The following is a 24,164-nucleotide window of genomic DNA, read 5'->3' on the forward strand; positions in this document are numbered from 1 at the left end:
TAGCAATAGCTTCCTATACAATGTTAGTGTAGCGCTTTAGCAATACCTTCCTATAAATGCAATATTAGTGTAGCGCTTTAGCAATAGCTTCCTATAAACACCATGTTGGGGTAGCACTTTAGCGTTAGCGGAATTCATTTTTATGATTACCACTTTAGGGTTAGCAAACAAACTTTTTTTTCGGTATTAGCTCACCGCTTCAGATCATAAAATAATTTTTTACATTATTATTAACATACCTTGAGTCAATTAAACATGGCTGAAGTTAGCGCTTTAGCATTACCTTCCACTAAATACAATGTCGGTGAAGCACATAAATTAATGTTTACAACTACTGTGCAACAAAAAAAAAAAAAATGTTAGCGGTGTTAGCTCGCCACTCCAGATTGTCAAACTACTTTAAACTCAAAACAAAGATACCTTAAGCTAATTTTAAAAAGTAACCTAAGCTAGTACACGAAGTAGGCTAAAAACAAAACACATCAGAGATGAATCCAGCAGTCTGGAAAAGATTACTTTATTATTTTTAAATGGAAGATGTAAACAGATAATTGTAATCATAATCTACTTTTCTGAGTCAGCCCCTCACAAAATGAAACTACGATGAGTTTGTCCTTAGAAATGAGCGGAGTGACGGAGGTGAAGTCAGAGCGCTGTGTCTGACTGCAGAACCGTCAGGTATTTAAAGCTTTAACTGTGACTGACAGCTTTGATTGCAGAGCAGTCATGATGTGGAACGAACAGAAAGATGGAGATTATGTGAGACGGAGAGTAATACAAGAGGCTGTCATGGCTGCCAACCACAGGAAAATGACTCCTAAAGACCTTTTCTCTCCAAACGGCAGAGATTATTAGAACGGATCCTTCTGTGTTCAGGCTGAACTGCAAAGAAATGAAGTACAGGAATGTGGCTGATTAGTTCCTTGGTGAAAAACAGTGAAATAGCTTGAGGCCACTGATAAAGCAGGCAAACACGGCGTTTCTTTAACTGGGCAAATATTTATACTGTGAATTGATTTGAGTCCCTGGGGTTCCTGCACATTAAAGCAGCATTTAGGTTGTATTTTTACATTAAATTACAGTAACTATTGACGGAAAAGGGATTTTCCTTTTCTTATGTCCCTCCATGCCTCATTAATCCACTTTCAAACTGAATACATTACTAACACAATTTGATTTCTGTTTTTCTTTAATTATATTCCCTGATCAATGGTTATTAATGGGATACCTAAAAATTTTTTTTTAATGGTATTTTTGTGTATCAAAGGTACACAAATGAAGTAATTTGTAATTTTCTTTATAATAATCGAGATTTCTGACATGCTAATAACTACACACTCACCTAAATTTCCCTAAATCAATACTTTGTGTGTTTTTAAGACACCAAACTTGGCATTTAATTGGGCAACATTGTCCGGAAAATGTCGTCATCATATTAAAACTTTTTACTAAGCAAAATCTAACAAGTAAAAAACTCTGACTGTTTGAAATATTCCATGTTCCCTGATGATTACGCTCACACGTTTCAGTTTCCAAACATTTGTCACATTTCATTACACAAACGGCTAAAAATCTGAGATTCTTTCTGTTTAACAGGAAGCAGAGTTGACATAACTTCCCCCAATAATTGGCTCTCAAAATGTCAGGGACATCTCTGACATAAACTGACACTAAAGTAATGAATTGTGGAAATTGCCTTGCTGCTCCAGACTTGGTAATGAATTGAAATGGTCAACACTGTTTCCAGAAATCATATTACTACTAAAACTCTTAGAATCCCCAAGCAGCTTTTGATTCTTTTCAAATAAATTGTTGTAACCTGGATTATTTTGAGTATTTTCCAACAAATACTGGCATATTTCTTATATGTTGAGGTTCTTTTTTACAAATTGGTGGCGTTTGGTAATAGGTGGTAATAAAACCCTTTCTTACCACTTTTCATGGTAAGAAATCAAATGTGGGGTACCACAAGGCTCCAACCTGGGACTCCTTCTGTTTAACATCTACATGCTCCTGCTAGATTACCACATGCATGCAGATGCTCTAAAACCACCAGGTGACTCAGTCCAAACCCACTGAACACACGCTTAGCAGGAGCCACTACTTTCTCCAGCTGAACAGAAACAAAACTGGAGTTGGAGCTTCAGAGGAACGATCAAGAGTCAGCGTACAGACTCAGTTACAGCTGGAAACGACCAGAATCTGTGTCTGGACCTTCAGAGACGCATGAAGACAAAACCAAAGTCAGTCTTCCATCACCTGAAGGGCCTTTTCAGAATCAAAAGACAAATTTCCCAGCAAGTTGTAGAGAAACTCATTCATACATTTATCTTTATTTTCACAGGTCTGCCTAAAAAAGTCAATGAGACTGATTGGCTTCCAGAAAACTGTAAAACTGCTGAAACGCTGATTTCTATTAAATCAAGGCTGTTTAGAGTTGTCTTTGATTGATAACTGGAAAATTCATCAATATATTTGATGTTTATTTGCTTGGTGTTGGTTTTTGAGCAGATGTAATGTTTATTTCTGGTTTCATAATTGGTTGCTGTGTTATGTTTTATGGTCTAAAGCTCTTTGAACACCCTAAAATATGTTAATAAATATGTTAATCAAACAAACTTGACTTGATTAAATCATAACGTGCCCACAAATAGTTATTTTTGCATCGTTTTTTCTCCTTTTGTCATGTAAAGAAAAGATGGTTTTTAATGAGAGTTAGCAGATATTTTCCTAGAGGTTTCTGCGTCGGACAGAGAGGCTGTGACGTTTTAGAGGCATGTTGGCATTTTCCAAAAAGCCGCTTTGCCCTTTTTAAAAGTGTGGGATGATGATGGTGCGGTGACCAATCGGCGGACAGGTGAAGCCGGCTGATGGGCCAATAACAAGGGATTTCCAGGACTCTCTGCAGGATGTGTTGAAGTTATAAAACTTCTAATCAGATCCTTGTTATGGAGCAGCAGGAGAGCTAAAAGAGGGATTCAGAGGGGAATAAGGATCGGAAGAGCAGTAGTGACATCCTGATGTGTGTGTGTGTGTGTGTGTGTGTGTGTGTTTGGAAAAGCACACAGATGTGCTTTTGACCGTCCAAGTGGAAGTAGAAGGCATCAGAGCTGCTTAAGCAAATGGTCTCAGTTTGCAGTCGCATTGTGACGCATCCCTGAGGGAGTGACTATAGATAGTTCGCCTGCTGCATCAGGATAAGTGACGAATCTCCCAGAAGGAGGAAAAGGATGAAAACGAAACTGTCCCAAAAGATTTACTCTCGTCATGTGAAAAGAAAGCAGATAAGTCAACAATGCACAGTGCTGACCAAGTATTTTGCTTGTTTGAACACTTAAATGTTCCAGATAAAACAGATTACTGATAACTAGATGAATTTAAGATGCAGTTTTTGAAAAATGGACCCAAAAAAAAGACATTTTGGGTTTTTTCTAAACTTCTTTCAGCGTCTTGCCGCCTGCTTTTAGAGTAAACCTGCTAGGATGGCTGGGAATGTTTTATGATCTTACACTAAACAGATTAAAGAGGATAAATGTTCTTTAAAACACTGAATAATAACTTTTTCATTCCATACACACGTTTTAGATTGAAGCCTAATAAATGGATTTATTTCTCAGTAGGTCTTGTACGTGTTAAAAAAAGAGCTGGGCGATGAATCAATTCATAGTTTCTGAAGATGAAATTTTTTTTTTAAATTTAGATTTTTTCCCCACCAATGCTTTGCTTGGGTTTCCATAGTTCACAGTGATGTCACCACTCCCAGGGCGGCCATCTTGATTGACAATCATGGCGTACAACTTATTATTATTTGGACTTTGAATTCAGGTCAACTCTACAACAAAAGATTCAGGCAATGATTTTTCTTCTTAATTATGAGAAAGTCGTAATATTACAATAATAAAGTTGTAGTAATACAGAAATAACAATAAAGTCAAAATAATGAGAGAATAAAGTGTTAATATTACCAGAATAAAGTCATAAACATAGGAGAATGAAGTAACAATTTTAAAAATAACTAAACATTCAAATGATGAATATTGGGCATCTTATGAAGTTTTATTTTGGGATTGGTTTTACACAATGAAATACTTTATTTTTTAACACATCAGCATCAAATTATTATCAGCAGCAGGAAATGATGCAGGAACATCAAAATGATTGTGCAAGCGACTGAGTCAAAATCAAAGAAAGAACCAAACAAACTGATCTGGTCACATCAGATCTTGAGATCATTAATAGACTAATATCCCACATTTTACTGCTATATTAAAACTTTAATCCTGGAAATGTTCTTCAGATGATAGAAGACATAGAAGACTGATTTTGTAATTGTTTTAGGTGTCTCTGAAGGTAAGGAGCTTTTTTCTCATTGAAATGAAGTTTTGTAACCTGACACTAATACTAATACTCTGTCATCCAACTCACAGAGAGGATGATTGAAATAAAAATAATTTTCTGTCATTTGTAATTTCATTTTCAGAAAAGAAAGCAAGAAAGACAATCAGATCTGGTATGAAAAGTTTGGCGATTGTATATTTAAGTCAATATTGTTCAGCTGTAGTTTTAGATCACATACGAAGTGCTTTGTGTGTTTTGTGTTTTATGACCAATCAGTGATGAAGCTTGATTCTTCTAAGTAATTGAATAACCTTTCCAGTCAGACCAGTCTGAAAAATGAATACGGTAAAAGGTTTCAATAGGAGCTGCCAAAGTTTTATATCGACATGGATATTGCTCCATAAATCCTGATGCTAAATTACAATCGTTGTGCTTGTCTTCTTCCGGTAAATCCTAGACAGCGTTGAAAGGGAAAATATCAAAAGCTTAGAAATGTTTTCTGACAATCTGGTTGGAAACCGGCTTTTCGAGCTGAAAAGCAAATCCAAGAGATTTCACAAAGGTTCAAGTCGCTGAGAGGACTGAAATCTTCCATGCCTCATTAAGATATGATTATCCGCCTCCCCAGGAGTAATGTAATTAGTGTAACGGGGATGAAGGCAGAGGGGTGGAGCAGAGCGGCTGATTGCAGGCCGGCATCGACCGCTGCAAGCTTAGAGACCTACATTACTTAATCCTCAGCCCATCGCCACCTTTTTACCTTCCTGTGACCTCAGATGGTCGGAAACTTCCAGCAAAACTTTCTTTCTAGGTCCGAATGAGGCTGAGCTTTGAGGCTCGCTTTGCTTTTATGAGACGTGACAGGCTGAATGTTGAGGAACGACACCCGGGATAAACAGCGTCACATGACTGGATTGCTTCTGGATCCATAGGGCCTTTTCTCGTCCTCGCAGCCAATTTGAATGATGTTTCAAATTAAACATCATTGCTGCTGCTGTTGTCGCTTCTCCTTTTCAATGGCCAGTTTGAGTAGTTTCACCATGAATTATTTATCAGAACATATCGACTCTCGAGAATCAATCTGAGAACCCTGGAGTGCATTAAAGTGGACGTATTATGCTTCCGTGAACATGTTAGGATACGTCTGTTGGTTATACAAAGCATGTCAAAACATTTGTTGCACAAAATTATCCTTAAATATTGAGATTTTAGGCTGGTTAGTTCTGCCTATTTTGAGCTCCTTCCAACAATCCAAAATAAGCTGCTGCTGGCCACGACCCCCCCAACTCAATGTTTACACTCGCATGTTAAAATAGCTGCTAACAGATGCGCAATTATACAACCATACATCTTTGAAAAGCAGAATTGGAGCCTCCTGTACAACAACAAGAATGCAGGAAGTGATCTTTGGATGGTAAGTTGGGAACACAACAATTTGTTGTTGATGTCGTTAAGAGCGTACAGCAATTAAACCAGCTAAACAAATGTGCCAGAGCTCAGCTTAGGTTGCTAGGTAACGGGTGGAATTCTGCTGGGGTTRCTAGGTAAYGGGTGGAATTCTGCTGGGGTTRCTAGGTAAYGGGTRGAATTCTGCTGGGGTTGCTAGGTAACGRGTRGAATTCTGCTGGGGTTGCTAGGTAACGAGTGGAATTCTGCTGGGGTTGCTAGGTAACGAGTGGAATTCTGCTGGGGTTACTAGGTGACGGGCAGTGACTGCAGATTTGTGACTTTATATTGTAGAGGTTTTTCAAACAGATTGTTCTCTAGACACAAAAAAATAAACAAAACAGCTGGGTGTTTTTTTAATTTTTGTTTTTTTAGTGCTGAGCCGTTTTTAAAAGCTGTAGAAACCTATGACATTTAATACCCAAATTTTCAGTTAAATTATTTGTACTTATTCTCATGAATGTGGGCTTTTACGCATTAAAATCTATATAATTAATTAATCAAACATTAATGTATTAAAGTTCTAGCTCTAAAAATGATGCTATTCAAGACATTAATATAGAATAAAGAAATTCCAGGCGACACCGGCTGAACTTTTTAAAGTTGTTTTTCTCTCAGAAACTTGACAGATGTATAAAGACAACCCTTAGAGTCCACAGCCATTAGCGTCCATATTTGATTTGCTCTCTGTTTTCCCAGACTTGTCTTTTCCCCGTTTCCCCCCTGTCTGTTTGATGATAATACACTAAAAGCACCCATCGTAGAGATGCTTGTTCAGCGCTCACATTTGAAAGCAGAGTTTTGGAAACTGTGTTTGCAGCCAATATAGAAGTAGCCAAGAGCAGCCCACAGACATGCTGTTGAATTCAGATGCAGCATTTTTTAAATAGATGTCTATCTGCAGGGTTTGTGGATGCAAAACAATCTTGTCTGATGGATTAACTGGATTACCAGATGAGACGATGGACAGACAAATCAGCTTTTATGCAACTTGGCAAAGATTTGCTTTCAGGAAAGCACAACTTTTCAGGCTTGTGTTAAAAATAGAACAAATTTAAATGAAGTAGGTTCTGTCATATGTTGCTGGAACCTGATGTTATCGAGTGTATACAGTGAAACCAGGTATTTGCAACAGTTAGGCACCACAACCGAAATGTGGAAATACTTGACATCCCCTCTAAAATCACCTATAACTGCTTATTTAGTTAAAACACCAAATATCCTTTAATACACATTAATGTTAAAGTAGAAACTGACATCCATGCTCTTATCTCTGGTCTTTGGGGTTCAGCCAATCAGAGTTCAGGAAAATGAATGGTGCTCCTGGATTGGCTGCTGTGCCATTAGCATGTGGAGTAGAGTTGCACCTCAGTTTTTCAGTTTCTTTCAAATATTTCAGTAGGTTTGTCACGATAACAAATATAAACTGTTTCAGTTTATATTTGTTATAAACTGAAAAACAAACAATATTGTTGTTTTGAAGCCATTTTCAACTAATTTAACGATAATGGCATAATAATACAAGTAAGGAATAGAATTAACTATTTTAGTAATTGATCAATATAGCAATTATTCTGAAGATTAATCAGATAAAAATATTGCCACATTCTTTTTCATTAAACTACTTCAGCCTTTTCAATACAGTATCAGAAGTACAATAAAATATTAAAATAAAAATAATAGTAATTCAATTCCTCTGGCCACTCAAATTCTAATGGCATACATTTTGACAAATTTGAACTAATATGAGTTACAACAACATTGAATTTCCCTTTGGGATCAACAAAGTATTTTTAAATTTGAATTTCATTTTGAGCTCACTCACTCTCTCTCTCTGGTTGCCTAGCAACTCACTCATTTTTTGTTACCTAGCAACAACTTGAGTAACTTGTACAGCAGCAGTTTCAGGTTTGACCGTTAAGCCTCATAACTGCTTAAAAATAAGAAAACAAAGGCATAAAACAGTTAAGATAATACCACTAGTTTAGTTTAAAAAACTAATAATTATCAATATTGACTGATTTTTGCCCTACTTTCATAATTTCAGTATGAGCTTTTGTACAGTTACAAGCTAGCTAATGAGCTTTAGCAGCTTTAAAGATTAGTTATGTTGTTCCTATGATATAATCTTTAGTAATAACTTGATTCTTGTCTCGTTTTATGTTTTGAGGAGAAATGTTTGGATATACTGCTAGTGTTACGTTTTTTCCAGCCAGATCTGATGAACTCGTTGTAAATCTGTCTTTCATTCAACACATCTCCCTCTCACGGAATCCATGAGCTCAGATTAATTATTTGAGGTATATTCTCTCCTTTTGCCCTCAGGTCCTAATTAACAAAAACTCAACTTGCTTGATGTTGTAATTATGAAGCTGTGTAGAAAGGAGGTTATTTCAGGATAAAGTACTTAATATATAACGTAGCCGAGGTGGAGGAACACAAAGAAAGACAGAAATGTTAGAACTGCGTGGGCCGGACGAGGAACGGGAGGTTTGTGTTGAGTATGAGTCTCCAAAACAAGCCACTGATTAATGGGCCTTCCTAAAGCAAGGTTAGACCAATTAGTGCCGAAACTGGGAGCGCAGCGGGAAAGAGCAACTTAACTTCACAAAGTCCTTATTCTAATAAATAACACAAAGGCACAAATAGGAATGCAAAGATATTAGCTGCTGTGTTGTTTTAAGAGAAAACATTAATTCAAATAACCTAAAATCTGTTAATCTTGTCTTCCATTTTATGAATTGCAGTACAGCTACCTGCCACAAGAGGTTAGAAAAGTAACCGTTTTTAAAACAGCCATCAAATATATAGTAATGTAAAATATTACACTCTGAGGGTTGGTTGATTTTTGTTTTTGATTAGAATCTGGAAAAGATTCAGGTTGTGCTAAAAGGAGTTAGCCAATCAGTGAAGCTATTCAAGCCTGTATAGCATCTCAATGCTAACTTATTAGCAAATGCAAAATGCTAATGTTAGCATCAACAGTCCATATTTTTAAAGGATTTTTTTCAAAGAAGTTTCATGAATAATCAGGGTTCCTGAAACACTTTGCATAAATTTGATGATTCAATAATCTAAAAAGAAAATTAAAAATAATAAATAATTTTTTTGTTTAGCTTAAAAGTCTACTCAATAATTTACCCATGAAAATGTTTTTTGAATTAAAATATTGCAAATTGTTTTGATATATGGCTTTCAATTAAAATGCAATCAAATCACAGACGCTACAATTAACTACATTAAACGTTTCAATCGAGTCCTACCACTTTTATTTTATAAATACACACACAAGTAATTTGAACACTTGAAATGAGACAAAAATAACTTAGAAGTAACAATTCAGTAAGATATAGGAGCTTATTAACTAAATAATTCCTTAATATAGATAAAAAGTAGTAGTTCTACTGCATATTATTTCATTTATACAAAAACATTTTCCCATGCTAGAAGTGAAATAATACGCAGGTTGAACTAGTACTGTTTCCTAAATGTAAATAAGTTATTGATTTGACTTAAAACAAACTATATCTCACTGAAAAGTTACTTGTACGTTACTTGTGTCTTATTTCAAATGTGATATTTGCACAAGAAACGAGACAAAAATACTTGGTAAGATTTCCTGTTTTTGCAGAGTTTGCACCGTTTTAGTGTCACTTTAGCTTGTTTTCATACGTCCAGTGATGTTTATAGATTTCCCATCCTGGGTTTATCTTCCTGATCGTTGGGTCGGGATGGAGGCGACAGCCGCTTATTATTCCTCCTCCTCCTGCGGGAGGCGGCAGGACAAGGACACGGCGACCCGTCTGGGTCGAAGCCATGTTTGAGTGATGCTGGTGTCCAGGAGACGGATGTCTGGGCTCCGGCCGTTTTTATCCCTCACCGTCGCCGAGGCTGGTTATGATGCCGTTGATTGAGTGACTCTCGGATGTTTGCTGCTTTATACGCTGCGTTGATGAAGCGCTAACACCTCGAAATTTACTTTTTGCCTGTTTTGGTGTTTGAGCCTCATCGGATGTCTGGCGATGGCAAATCAGGGCCGTTGAAGACAGAAGAAAAAAGAATGAGGAAATTAATTCTCTAGAACAAACTTGGATATTTCTGAGTTTAAAAGAAAAACTTCCAAAAGTCAAACATAGACCTTTGAAACTTATTTTATCAAAAATGTCTAAAATTAATCTTGAATTTGACTTAACATTCTGAAACAGCTCATTTTTGACGCACCGACAAACATTAACTTAACTTATTGCTAAATAAACGTCTGGGTTGTTTTTTTAATCGCTTGGGCTGTTTTAAGAAGTTGTACGACAGCATATTAGGAGTATTATTGCTAGAAAGAAAAGTTGGATAAATTTCTGCCAAAAAAAAACCTCAAAACGTTTGAGATTAACCTTAAAAATGTTCTAGTAAAAACAAGGAAATATATGAGTTTGAAAAGTCAAACATTTGCTAGAAAAAAACTAATTATTTTGACTTTTAATCTCGGAAATTTTCAAGAATAAACTCCAAAAGTCAAAAATTTACCTTTGAAACTCAGAAATTTACAAATGTTTTTCTCAAAACTTTCTGAGATTAATCTAAAAATCTAGTTTTTTGGTGGAGGGTTCAAAATAAGCAAAAAACTGAAACAAATTTAAAGTTATGTTAATCTATTTCTACCACAGAAGGAAAATAAATTTTTTTTGATGTCGTTTATCGCTGTTAGCAACCGCAGAATTTATTTTTTACAATATTAGAGGAAATAAAAATTTTAAATGTTTAAATTTAATTTATTCAGTATTTATGTTTTTGTTGGGTTTTACATTTACTGCTTCACACAAGCACTTTAACGAGGGGGCCATGTCCCCCTCGGTTCCCCCTTTGGGTCGCCACTGTTTTTGACCAGAAAAAACTGTAGCAAAAACATAGACAAACCCTTCTGAAGGCAAATGGTTTCACTGGATTTTATTTATGGATACCAGAGTGAAGGGGGCTCTAAACCATCCTGAAACCTGAAAATCTGCCAGCAGAGCCACAAGACGTCTACTTCCACAGGTTCCCTCCTAATTGCACATATCATCCATCTATAATTATAACATGCTGTATTGAGCTGCAAATGAGAAGGTGCGCCTCGCTGTGTGGAAAACATGACTAACAATGTTAACACTTGGAGCCGTGTTGGTGGGGAGGACTCGACGTGAACGCCGGGGGTATTCGCTGAATACAAATGAGTTCTGAGCTGGAGAGAACATCAAAAGGCTCCGGCGCCTGTGTGGCAGCGCGGAGAGGCTTGTTATTTCATAAACTTAGCAGGGGGGGAGTTAGGAAGTGTGAGCGGTGGCCGTGTTTGAGTCCCACCGGACACGCTTATAATTCCGCCGGGGGAGAAGCGGCAGAGTTAAGTTTTTGTGTTTTTATGCCGTTTACAGTCAAACGTCTCCATCCCCCTCCAGAAAAAGGCCGCAGATCAGAGAAGAGAGGGAACGTGAGTCGTTTGGGGGACGTTCGGAGTCACCTCGGCCGCCCATTAATGCTCTCGCTCGCTTTCTTTTTCGAGCTTTCCGGTTGCCATGGAGACCGCGCTTTGAGCCGCTTCTGCTGCTATCGGAGTCGTATCACTGGCGCGGTCCTCTGTGAGCAGTCGACGGGGAATACAATCCGAGATTCGGTGGAAAGCCGCTGGAGACTCCGTGAGTTGCTACAGAAAACATGTAAACGTTGAAGCAACACTTTGGTCCATCGCAAAACCCAAGTGTCGGTTCCGACTCGGCTCCGACTGCATCCAAACAGACCCAACTGCAGAAGTTGCAGTCAATGCTCCAAGCAAGTTGTGCTTGTTATAATTAGCTTTGTCTGTCTTATGGTCCTTGTAGGCTCCCTTTGCTGAATAAACATCGATTTGAAAGCAGCGGCGTCCATTACCGCTGCCGCACCCTGAAAAAACACCAAATCTTACCAAGTAATTTTGGTCTAGTTTTCAGTACTACAGATATTAATACTGCCCTATGGTGGACTGGCGACCTGTCCAGGGTGACCCCGCCTCTCGCTCCTTGACCGCTGATAGGCACCAACATCTCCCGACCCCGACAGGGAGAAGGGTGGAAGAAAATGGATGGATGGATGGATGGATGGATGGATGGATGGATGGATGGATGGATGGATATCTTAAAACACTTGAGATAAAAACTGTCTTAAAAAATTACTTTTTAGCAAGACAGAGAATAATTTTAAGTAAACAATTCCTCAATATTGGTGAAAATGTTCTAGTTCCACTGGAGCCGTTACCTAGCAACCCCACCCAAGCCCAGCCGTCACCTAGCAACCCAGTTCCAGTTCCACTGGCAGATTATTTAACTTATAACACATTTTTCACTTGTTATAATTTAATTTACCATCATAAATAATTAGCAATTATTTACTAAACAAGCCTCTATATCTTGCTAAAAAAGTTACATTTAAGTCTTATTTCAAGTGTATTAAGATATTTGCACTGAAAACTAAACCAAAGTTACTTCTTATGACAACGAAGAAACGTTTATGTGATTATTTTCATATACTAACAACATAATTGACACCTATTTGACAGATTGACACAGAATTAGTATTCAGAATTAAAATTCAAAATGCTGAGGACAAAAGTCAGTCTGAATTGGATCAGAATTTAGATTTTAATCTCAAAATTCTGACTTTTGTCACAGAATTCGTGTCATTAACGTTTAACGTCAGGAAGCTGGCAAAGAGCAATCCAATCAGTTACTCAGAATTCTGAGTCTAAAAAGTCTGAATCCTTTTTTTATTACCAGATTTATCATTTTCACCAGATCTTAAGCTTTTGTTCTGGGGTTGAACTGCTTCTGCAGCTCCACATGTGTCATTTTTCTCATCCAGGCTGGTTTCTGGTTGTTTTTCATCCCTTTACATCATCTGTAATTATAGCCCAGCAGTGGAGGAGGAGAAGCTCAGAGTGAGTGAGGAGGGGGAGAGGAAAGAAAGCTAGAAAAAGAAGGAGAGTATGTACTCTGGGCCATCAGCTCAGATCAGAGACATATTAGATGATACAGAAATGGAGTGGAGCAATCCCTTCGGTCTGACTTCAAAGCAGCACAGTTTCGGAAAGAAAATAAGGGCAACCGTTAAAAGATTCAGGACTGCTGAAGTTGTCTGTCGCTCCGAGAGCAATGTCACCACATCTGAGCGAGCAAAGCAGGCAGACCTGAAGCAGGACTTCTTGTTTTTAGATTAAAAATGCGACCGTCGCTGTTTGATAAGAGAATAAGATGCTGTACGATTCGTTTAGGCTCAGCAGATGTTTGTTTCCTCCTCATTTCAACGCTACTAGCATCTCATCCTCACACCAGAGCACCAGCACATGTGGCGCAGCTCTAACCGTCTGACGAGAGACCAAGAGAAAAGATTCGCATGTCAAATTGTGACCCTTCATTCAGCCAAACTTCCATCCATCCATCCATTTTTTTGCACCCTTGTCCCTTAGTGGGGTCAGGAGGTGCTGCTGTCTCTCCAGCTAACGTCCGGGCGAGAGGCGGGGTCACCCTGGACAGGTCGCCAGTCTGTCGCAGGGCAACACAGAGACACACAGGAAACACAACCATGCACACACACACTCACACCTAGGGGCAATTTGGAGAGGCCAATTAACCTGACAGTCATGTTTTTGGACTGTGGGAGGAAACCGGAGTACCCGGAGAAAACCCACACATGCACATGCAGAAAGACCGGGAATCGAACCCAGAACCTTCTTGCTGCAAGCCAACAGCTCTACCAACAGCGCCACTGTGCAGGCCCAGCCAAACTTCATTTTCCACTTTTTTCTTTTGATATTTCATTCATAACATTTACACAGATGGAAACAACATTGTGTTAATCCAGGGCTGACAGTTGAAGCTAATGTTCAAACTGAATAATAAAATACTATAGCATCTGCTGAAGTAACAATATGTGAACCGTGTTTCGGTCAGCTAGCACTTCCCAAACAAAACATTTAACATTAGCAAAATGTAAGTTAAAATGTCCCAGTAAATATTCCTTTCATCATAACATTGATTTCTGAAAAAGTTTAAATCCAAATATATTTATGTTTTAACCAACGTCACCTATTTTTCTTTGGATTGTCAGGCTTCTTTATGTTTATAATTATCAATGTTAGCTGCTAAGTTAGCAGATGCTAGCTTCTGATGTTTGCTGCTATGCTAGCAGCTATTATCAAAACTAAATGATGCAATAGGACTAGAAATAAACCAGTAGCTACATAAATACTTTTTCATATTCTGTGTTTTTATTTCTGTCCTTTTTCAGACTGTGTGTGAAACCTGCTTCTGTCAGCTAGCCACTCCTAAATAAAACATGTAGCGTTAGCAAAATGCTACACTAAGTTAGAACATTTTCCATTAAATATCTGAGTCTGAATCCAGATACATTCATGTTTCCTTGAATTATAAGGCTTGCTTATGTCTTTACGTTTTTGACATTAGTTTTTATGCTAACAGATGCTAGCTATTGAACTCCAATGCTATCAACTAACATACCATTTTTAGACAGTAGAATTAGGAATAAACTAGTAGCTAATTTAAATATTTATCAATATTCTGGTGTTCTGTTTCTGTACTTCTTCATTCTGGTATAAACCCTGTTTATAAAAGCTACCAAATAAAAACATTTGACATGAGCAAAATGCAATATTAAAAGAAAATTTACAACTGAAGGAGTTTAAATGCAAACCAAGACCAAGTTGTAAAAAGCTGCTTGTGCTTCTATCAGCCTGTAGATAATTCGATTCTAAATCAAATAGTTCATTTTACTCTTCCAACTATTTTCTGTGACATGAAGGAAGTTTTCAAATTGAATAAATTCAGAGGGGAGTCTGGAGTTCATCCTGTAACGGTTGAACTGTTCATTTAGGCCTGACTTTGAAGTGCGGTTTCTCTGTTTGTTTCTCTGATGCTTTGCAGCCGCTGCATTTTTAAACAGCTCCTCTCTTTCCCTTCGCGTCTCAAACGAAGCGCGTTGGGATTCAAGTCGTATTCTCATCTTCCTAAAAAGGACATCAGCACTCATCAATATGTGGCTTTTATCGTGTCCAGATATTTTATTATCTAGATGATCTTTGGTTCGGTGAAAACACCAGCACATTCCTCCTCCCTTCGTTTAATCTCGCAGCAACAGCAGCTGCACAGCGATAGTTACTGCAGGAGTTAGAAGAGGAGAAAACAGGGATGCAGATGTTTTATGTTTGATGCCCTGTTAGCATATAAATCACAAAGAATCGCTGAGATTGTGTAGCGAAGATCAGAGCAGACATCAGCATCGAGATTTCAGCAGCAGAAACCTCATGTAGTCGGGATGAATTCAGATAAATCGATGCTCTGAATGAGTTTCATGTTGGAGGCGTAAACAACTCCGAGTTTAAAGTTGGAATATTGTGGGGGGAAAATGTAGCATTTTTGAATAAAAAGTGAGAATTCTGATATTTAAATCAACATTATTAGTTTAAAGCCAAAATTCTTGGTTTGAAGTAAAAATTTAAAGTCACAAGTTTGAGATTTAAGTCAAAATTCTGAGTTTAAAGTAAAATCAAAATTTAAAGCCAAAATTCTGAGCTTGAAGTCAAAATTTAAGTCACATTTTTTAGATTATAGTTAAAATTTTGAGATTTAAAGTCAAAATTCTGAGATTAAAGTCAGAATTTCTGAGTTTAAAGTAGAATCAAAATTGAAAGTCAAAATTTAAGGTCAAAAATTTGAGACTGTTTTGAGATTACAGTTGAAATTCTGAGATTAAAGTATTAAAGAATTTGAAGTCCAAATTCAGAGAAAAACCCCATAATATTTGTCTTTTTCTAGTTTTCCAGTAAACCTCTTCTGTACTCAGCAGCTTCAGATCAGCTCATTAATTTCAGCTCCAAACACCGACTGGCCTCATGAATCGCTGAGCGGCTGCTGGAAGCTTTAATGAACTTCGCGGTGTGCTGCAGGAACCATGTTGCACATTACGCTCCATCTGCCCTTCCTCTCATATCTGCGCTCTGATTCCCGGCCAGAAGAGAAACACAGACGAAGGGAGGGGAGGACGAGCCTCATACCTTCCTGCATCTGCCACTTTCTGCCCCAATTAACTCCCATTAATTGCATTTGTCATGCTCCACCTTGAAGCAGACGCCCAAACGGCAGAAAGCAGCAGCTGACCGGGAGACGAGGAAGTGGGACACGAACGTCTGATTGTGTCGCCGTCACGGCCAGAAACCGGCAGGATGAGCGCGGCGTGGGAGCCGATTGGAGGACGTTTATGATCGTTAACGTTTGAGCTGCAACAAAAATATCGTTTTTTCCAAGGAATCGATGGGAAATCAGCGCTCAGACGTAATGGGACGAGCTGAAGCAGTTTTACGGAGGTTGTAGATGGAGGCAAAAAAAGGGTTCGAAATTGAAAATCTGCTAGAAAACAGCTTAGAAATTTTGAGATTTTTAGAAAAAAGTTGGAAATTTCTAAATTTCAAAAGTAGAAAATTTACGTCCAGAAATGAAAGCGGCTCAAATCGTATATATATATATATATATATGTTTTTTTTGGAAGGGTGAGTGAAAAGATCTGAATAGTGCGACGGAGTATTAGGGCCACATTAAGAAAATAAAAACATAATAATTAAATTAGGAGAAAAAAGTCAGAAAATTACGAGAATAAAGTCAAAATATGACAGTAAAGTCATTACTACGACTTCATTGTTGTAGTAATCTTGTAATACTAGGACTTTATTTTTAATATTGACTTTATTCCATTTCAACCTTTTTCTCAAAATATTCAGATTTTATTCTCAAAATATGACTTTATTCTCATCTTATTTCAACTTTATTCTTGTCCTAGTTTATTTTCGTAATGCTTTATTGTAATTTTATGTTTTTTATTATAACACTCTGTAGTAAAAATTAGACGCTGCTTTCCTGAGAAGCTCTGACCTCTGCAGCCTTTGCAGAGAAGGATGTGAGGGAATCTGCATCCCTGGAAGTTAATCGACCTTCTCGTTTCTCCGTGTTTGGTTTGGTTCTCAGCGTCTCAGCGTGAGAATCGGCTCATTACTACAAATCTCCTGCAGAGTTCGAGTGCCAGAACGAGTCTCAGAGTCAGGCAGCTCGTTTCGAACAGCCTGTCCTCCATTTTCCTGTTGACCTCAATCACGAGGCGTCGCAAACGCAGATCGCTCTGCCAATACAAATGTTGCCTTCAGGCTGTCCGACCTGAAAACATCCTGTTGGCGCTGAAATGAGCCGACAAGTCAGCAGAGAGAAGGTTTCATTATGAATGTCTTTATTTATGGCGGGATTGTGTGCAGAGAAAATGGATCTGACAGGAGACAAAAAGTCTGATTCTACTGAACTGCATGAATTAACATGGACAGGGCCGGCACAAGCCTTTTTGGGGCCCTCAGCAGATTTTTATTTGGGTCCCCCCCCATGTCAACCTTCGCAAGTTCAACTCTTTGTGTAACGTGCCTCCTGTCATTAGAAAAATCTGTAATTAGCTGACATCATAACAGTGTTATTACAGCGGTTGATTTTAACCGTAAAGGAGTAACAGACTAAAAAAAAAGAATTTTGAAATGCAGAATGCGAATTTATGTCAACGACTGTCTGCCTTGTTGTGTTTTTAAGAGCGTTTTTATTTACATTTTTGCCTATATTACATACGAGTCACATATTTAATTTTGATAATTACAAATTGTTAGGACAAAAGACGCAGCTCACTGAAAGAAACAACATTTCCCATCGATGTAATTTAGCAGTATGAAATCTATGGAAGATGATTATGGCCACTAAAATAAAAAAAGAATTCTAGCTCTAATCTTCTGAAATCAAAACTTAGAATTCTGACAAAAAATAAAAATTTTTTGAGTTTTTTCCAAAATTTTTAACTTTTTTCTGAGAATTCAGATTTTTTCCTTAGAATTCTGACTTTTGTTTAGAAGAATTTTAACTTTTTTCTTTAGAATTCAGGTTTTCTCCCCCAGAATTCTGACTTTCTTCTCAGAATTTAAACTTTTTTTCCCTCCGAATTTCAACTTTCTCAACATTTTTTTCCCCTCAATTCTGAATTTTCTCACAATTTTAACTTTTCCCCCAGAATTCTGACTTTTGATTTTATACGATTAGAGTGAGAATAATTCTGGTCTATTCTGAAACAAAATCTGATCCTAATTCTCTTCTATTTGATTAATAAAACTATTTATAAGTCATAATAATGAATCTATTTACGTCTCTCTGTGGACCGTATAAAACTTTCTGCCGGGCCGGATTTGGCCCGCGGGCCTTGAGTTTGACGCAGGTGGCATAATTTATCAGTTAATCCACTTGTAACTCAAGTTAGTGTTCAAGTATCACAGGTATTTCCCAGGAAAGCTATTTATTCTGATTAAAATGTAAAAATTATTCTCTTAAATTGCATCATTTTAGCCTTTTTTAAAGCATTAGTACAACTTGTTTTTCTGAAAACAAACAAAGCGTTTAGCTCCATGCTAACAGTCGTCAGATGACAGTTTCCAAGGCGTCTCCCATCATCAGCCAGGCGACAGCCGGTGTGTGAAGACGGCCCGTGTCAACACACGGTTCTGCAACATGCGGTTCTGTTTTTGCGCCTCCTTCAACGCCTCTGGCCCGACTCTAAAGTGCTGCCAACACCGTCACGTTTCCTCTGATGCTCATTCCCTCCTGATTCAGTCTGCAGACTCTTTAAAATACAGAATTTATTTCTTTACTTATTGCATTTTTGCTGTACATTTGCACTGTTTTCTGCTGATTTTTAATTATATTTATGCTGCGATTGCACATCTGTTTCAATAAACATGATTATTTTTAAAGAGTCATCGGACTCAGTTGTAATAATAATATTAAGTACACAGTACCTTTATGTTATAATCGTGTTTTTTACATATATATATATATATATATATATATATATATATATATATATATATATATATATATATATATATATATATATATTTATATTTTTTACACTTTTGGGAGTTTTTTTGTGCATCTGCTGTAAAGAGTTTCTATTCTATTGCATTTATTTCTGCTCCTTTTCTGATTTCCTTATTTTTATGCAAAAAGTGATTTAAATTGATTTCCCAAGAGTTTATTTCCATAAAGCGAATATTATATATAAACTCACAAACTCTCCAAATAAAGCACCATGTTAATCTTTTATCCCTAATTCAAACATTTTAGGTTTTAAAGTGCTTTATTGGGGCGTAACAACAAAACGCAGCCCATAATAAAAGCAAAATCCCACATGGTTTATCATCATTTATGAACAAAAGTCTAAATACTGAGGTGTAGTTTTGTATTTAAAGGAATGGGCAAAGATTTCAATAATCGATTAATCGCAATTAATCAATTATTTAAATAATAGTCAACTAATTTAGTAATCACTTAACCATTAACTGAAGTATACACATTAAAAAGCGGCCATTTACTGAAAGAACAACATGTCAAGACCAATAATAGAACTAATATTTTCATTTTGTATTTCAGATGGTTCAAATTCTGTAAAATAAATTTATAGTGTATTTTGCTATCAAATTAATAATTGATTAGTCAAATTATAAGCACTGTATTGATGTTCAGTCAAGCAGAAACAGCTGAGCACATGTTGATGTTAGGTTTTTTTTAGCTAAATGCATCTTTTGCTATAATGATCACTAATCTGAATCATGTATTGTTGCATTTTAGGCAATAATTGTTTATTTTTACTTAAGAAAGGGTTTAATTTGTTCATTTAGATCTTTTAATGTATTTCTAGTAATGTATAAAAAGCTTAAATGAAAAATGTCAGAATGTGTCAACTTTTAAAATCAGATTAATCATCAGAATAACCGATTAATTGATAGCTAAAATAATTGTTAGTTGCAGTTCTGATGTGCAAAGCTGTAATTCCAGCCAAAGCAAAGTTTAAACTCAGGAGTGTTGAATGCAAATTGAAGACTTTGAAGTGTGATGAATAAATCTGTGTTTGTAGCAGCAGTGCAGCCATTTTTAATAAACCGCAGCATGTTTCCAGGTTCAGCAACATGAATCCTCCCCTGGTAGCGTGTTAAGCACCCCAACCCATCTGTCTCACCTCCTGTTCCAGGTACCAGCCTGGTTCTGGGCTGCATGATCTACCCCGACGGCTGGGACAGCGACGAGGTGAAGCGGATGTGCGGCGAGCAGACAGACAAATACACGCTGGGCGCCTGCTCGGTGCGCTGGGCCTACATCCTGGCCATCATGGGCATCTTGGACGCGCTCATCCTCTCCTTCCTGGCGTTCGTCCTCGGCAACCGGCAGGATAATCTGATGTCTGAAGACCTGCTGGGAGAAAGTAAGAGGAGCGCCTCAGGTTTTCTTATTTCGCTTGTGAAATGCTAGAACATCTGAGATAACTGCGCAGGTTTTGGTGTGTAAAAGAGTGAGCTTTGAAAGCTAAGAGCCTAAAAATGATCAACAAGCTGCGTTCAACAACTGAATAATAAATAGGAGGCAAGTCAACATCAGATCAATGTTGGGGGCTGCGGAAAATAATTGGAGTAAAATTCTGTTTTTGACTGAAGCATGAATAAAAATATTTTCTTATTTTAAAAAAACATTTTAATTATTTGGTTATTTACATCTAATGTATTTCTAATGTGTTTCTCATATTGTACAAAATGGTCAAATGATCGTTAGGTTCCACAGATTTAATTTGGAAGTAAAATCTGTTTCCAATCCTGCAAAACTCATAATATTCTTCAATAAATTAAAATATAAATTAGTAAGTAACTCAATTAGTTTCGTAAAAATCTTACCTAACATTGAGTGTGCCTTAAATTAAAACGAATAAATCATCAAAGCACCCCAAGGGATCGTTTTCGGAAGCGGGATCCTGTTGAAATATTATTAAAAATAAATCAACTTTATCTTATTGATGGACTAACGACGGATAGACAAGCGGACACTTTTTGAAACTTAAGTTTTCTCTTGTATTAAGGGAGCTGACCGTCTTTCCGTAACACAAAGAGAAAAATTAAACACTCAGAAAAATCAAAGATAAGAAAAAATATGTTTTTCTGTGTTATACTTGCCTTCAGAGCACATCAGTACTTTGTATTAAGGCTTGTCGAGTGCTTATTTGTCAAAATAGAACCGCGTAAAGTGCTTTTTCCATCCCACAACGGACTCTTAACGGACTCTTTGACCACTACTCTGATACGTTCTGGCCTGGCCGCCATCTTTGTTTCTCTATCAACGGCTCCGCTTCAGAATGACCAGCGGCGCCCTCTGTTGGATGGCGGCCAAACTACAGCACGAAAAGAAGATCCAACGGACGGTATTAGTTAATAATCGGAACTAATTTTAATCTACATAACCATTTATCGACTTTTGAAACGTTTTAATTTCAACTGGCTTCGTTTTTATTTACGTACGTCACTGTTAATGATGCTCCTTACGTCATACCTGAGGTCTAAAACACAACGCCTCTCCTTTCAGTGAGAAAGTTTTTTAATTTGCATACATTACGTCGGATCGGTAAACACCACCTGGGCGGCTGCTTTTGTTTGCTTCTGTTCCCGGTGAAAATTGTATTTTCTTCTAATTGGACGAGATGACAAGCGCTCCAATAGCCAAAGAGGATGATTGATGGAGAGCAGAACGAGTGAACAAAAAGCATCTGGAGGAAGAAAGAGCGATAGGGAGACGGATGGGAGTCCGAAACGGAAAACACACAAACATCAGGGGTTAATTGAAGCCCGGGGATGCTGGACGGAGTCATGAATTACTAATGGATGTTTACACAGCTAGACTAAATGAATCGCAGCCAGCCCATCAAGCGGTTGTCTGCTGGCCTGTATGAAGAAAGAAAAAGTCATTATAAACCGAAATACTTGAATGAGAAAATTAATGAGTCATTGGGGAGAAAACGGGGAGACACAGGTGGTTGTTCATGAAATAAAATAAAGATTTAATTGGTAGTAGTTTCTTCTTTGTGGGTGTAGAAACATAAACGGTCAGGCTATTTGTTTGCTGAAACATGGTGCAACACTGCCACCTGCTGGTTACACACGCAATCTCACTTTTCATCTCATTAAAAAAATGTTTTATTGTTTTTATCTCCACAGAAACTGGAAATAATGTGATATAACACCAGAAAACGGTGAAGAATTTACACGCATGGGTATGTATGCCACTTGTTAGCAAACATAAGAAATATGTAGAAAATTGACATAAAAAGATCCATATAAAAAAATCACCCCAATTTTTTAACAAGAAATGTTTAATATCAAAGTCTAATCTTTGTTTTAATTCAATTTATCTATGGAAAATAAAGTGGTTTCACATTTAAAAAATAGGGATAAATATTTTTTGATAATTAAATTATTAATAAACGAGACTATTCTGATGAAATGTTTGAATATTTAAGTATAAAAAAAATTTTCCTTCAATTTATATCTGGAAAATAAAGATATAACATCATATATATTTATATATACACACATACATATAAAAATAATAAATCTTGTTTTACTCAAACAATAAACAAATAAGATTTATTCAGTTGAAATATTCTTCATGTAGTAATTTTAGTTTTACTTGGTTAAAATAATTTTTAAAACATCTGTTGAGCACATTTGCTATAAAATTATTAAAAAGTTCATCCAAAAATTGGTCAATTAATCTAAAAATAATTAAATGTTTACTAAAGGAATATATGTTATTGCATCTTAAGCAAAACATTTTGTTTTTTTTTACTTAAAATGGATTTAAATTGTTTTCTTGCATTTTTTTAATGTAGTTAAATGAAAAATCTGCAGAATGTGGATTTTTTTAAAAATCCAACAAACTAAATAATCATCCAAATTATCAATGAAGTAATCAATTACTAAAATAATCATTATTTGCATCGCTACATGCAACCTTTACTAGAAGTAAAAACTATTTTCTGAGACTATTTAGCATCTTCAGAATAATAAACTTTGGAGGGAAATAAGTCAATAAACTACAAGCAAATAAATCTTAAAGTTATAAACTTCTGAAGTGAATTGTTTTAGATAATATCTGTAGTTATTTTTCTTAATGTCTGCAGGTCTTACAGTTGGGATGTGGCATCACTGCAGCGTCCAGCATCAATCTCCTGGCTCAGCGGCTGGATGCAGAGCTGAGAAGCTGCAAATTAAAGCAACAAAAGAAGAAGAAATGCCCTGAAAGCAGCCAAACAACCCAGTACCAGGGTCAACAATTTACATTTCTCTGTAAAATAGTTTTTATACTCACCTGAAACTGACATTTTTTCCAGGATTTGAGTTTGTTGTCATCCTACCTGAGCCGTTTTTCCACAAATGGAAAGAAAAAAAAAAGGTTGCTTTTTGGTTTATCTGGGGGCAGAAAAGAAGACAAAACAACCACTGAAACCAAACAGACTCTGCTGGACACAATAAAACCCCAGCAGCCTTGATGTTTCTTCCCAAGTCAACAAACTTCAACCTGCTGAAGACGACTGCCGTCTGCAAAAACCTGGGAACTGAGCAAACCTAGAGGCTGGACGATCAGAAAAAAACCGTGTGGTCTTGTTTATGATGAAATATTTGATGTTATAAAATGGAAACTGTTGATATCAAAGCTTTCTTTGCTGGTAAAGTCTTGTGTAAAAAGTACAAATAAAATAAAAGCGCACCAATCAAGAGAACACATAAATTATATGTATTTAGTGAATAGCATACATGTTGGTTATGTCCCTTTGTCTCGACTTTGAAACGTATTCTCTGAAATGTCCTGGTTGATTATTAGTGTGTGCCATTGAGTATCTTGTTATCTGACAATATCGTAAAGAAAAAGAAAAAATATGAATAACCGAGTCTGGTTTTGTTTTGTAAGCTTACATTTTTTCACTTCAACACTTTAAAACCACTACAACTTATTTAGATGGATAAATAAAGTGTCTCCGGAAGTCGGAAAACAGATGTTTTAGCTAGGCTAAGCTAGCTAGAAAAAGCAGGTAGCGCTATTAGCTTGGTTAGCATCGGGATTTATAAGAAACACCTAACCTGAGTAACAAAACTAAAACTACAAATATCTGAGGTGAAACATAATTAGCTGGTTTAAAACTTTACAACGAACATGAATTTGTTTTAAAAAGTGGTCTGTTCAATTCACGTTTTCGGGTTTGATATGTAGGCAGGAAGAGCTTTAATCCGACTCCCCATCTGGGACTTACCTCCTTCTCTTTGCCCATTTCCTGTCCGGTTACTGTGAATAAAAGCAGCTAATTTAACAAAATGAAATATTTTATCTAACTGGTTGGTTTTACCCCTCAAAATTTCTGCAAATTGACCCAGAAATATGTATTAATATGCTGCGTGAGGGATGTAAAAATGCTAATAT

General features: G+C 36.8%; 2 protein-coding genes across 4 annotated transcripts in view; one reads left to right on the forward strand and one right to left on the reverse strand.

The window, feature by feature from the left end:
* The window catches only part of orc5 (origin recognition complex, subunit 5), a 37,734-nt gene extending 17,789 nt beyond the window's left edge, over positions 1 to 19,945 (reverse strand). For 2 of the 3 annotated variants that reach the window (XM_008400351.2, XM_008400350.2), the window contains exon 1: positions 19,888 to 19,945. The gene's annotated coding sequence lies outside the window, so the exon portion shown is untranslated. The remainder of the gene's footprint in view (positions 1 to 19,887) is intronic. The other variant, XM_008400352.2, reaches the window with a different exon arrangement.
* Positions 1 to 23,630, forward strand: part of lhfpl3 (LHFPL tetraspan subfamily member 3) — a 30,658-nt gene extending 7,028 nt beyond the window's left edge. Inside the window, exons 2-4 of the mRNA XM_008400349.2 lie at positions 19,900 to 20,130; positions 21,905 to 21,960; positions 22,870 to 23,630. Coding sequence (XP_008398571.1) covers positions 19,900 to 20,130; positions 21,905 to 21,927 — 254 coding nt within the window. The 3' untranslated portion in view covers positions 21,928 to 21,960; positions 22,870 to 23,630. The remainder of the gene's footprint in view (positions 1 to 19,899; positions 20,131 to 21,904; positions 21,961 to 22,869) is intronic.
* Positions 23,631 to 24,164: the final 534 nt, after the last annotated feature.

Source organism: Poecilia reticulata, linkage group LG23 (genome assembly GCF_000633615.1).
Source record: "Poecilia reticulata strain Guanapo linkage group LG23, Guppy_female_1.0+MT, whole genome shotgun sequence".
Classification (NCBI taxonomy): Eukaryota; Metazoa; Chordata; class Actinopteri; order Cyprinodontiformes; family Poeciliidae; genus Poecilia; species Poecilia reticulata.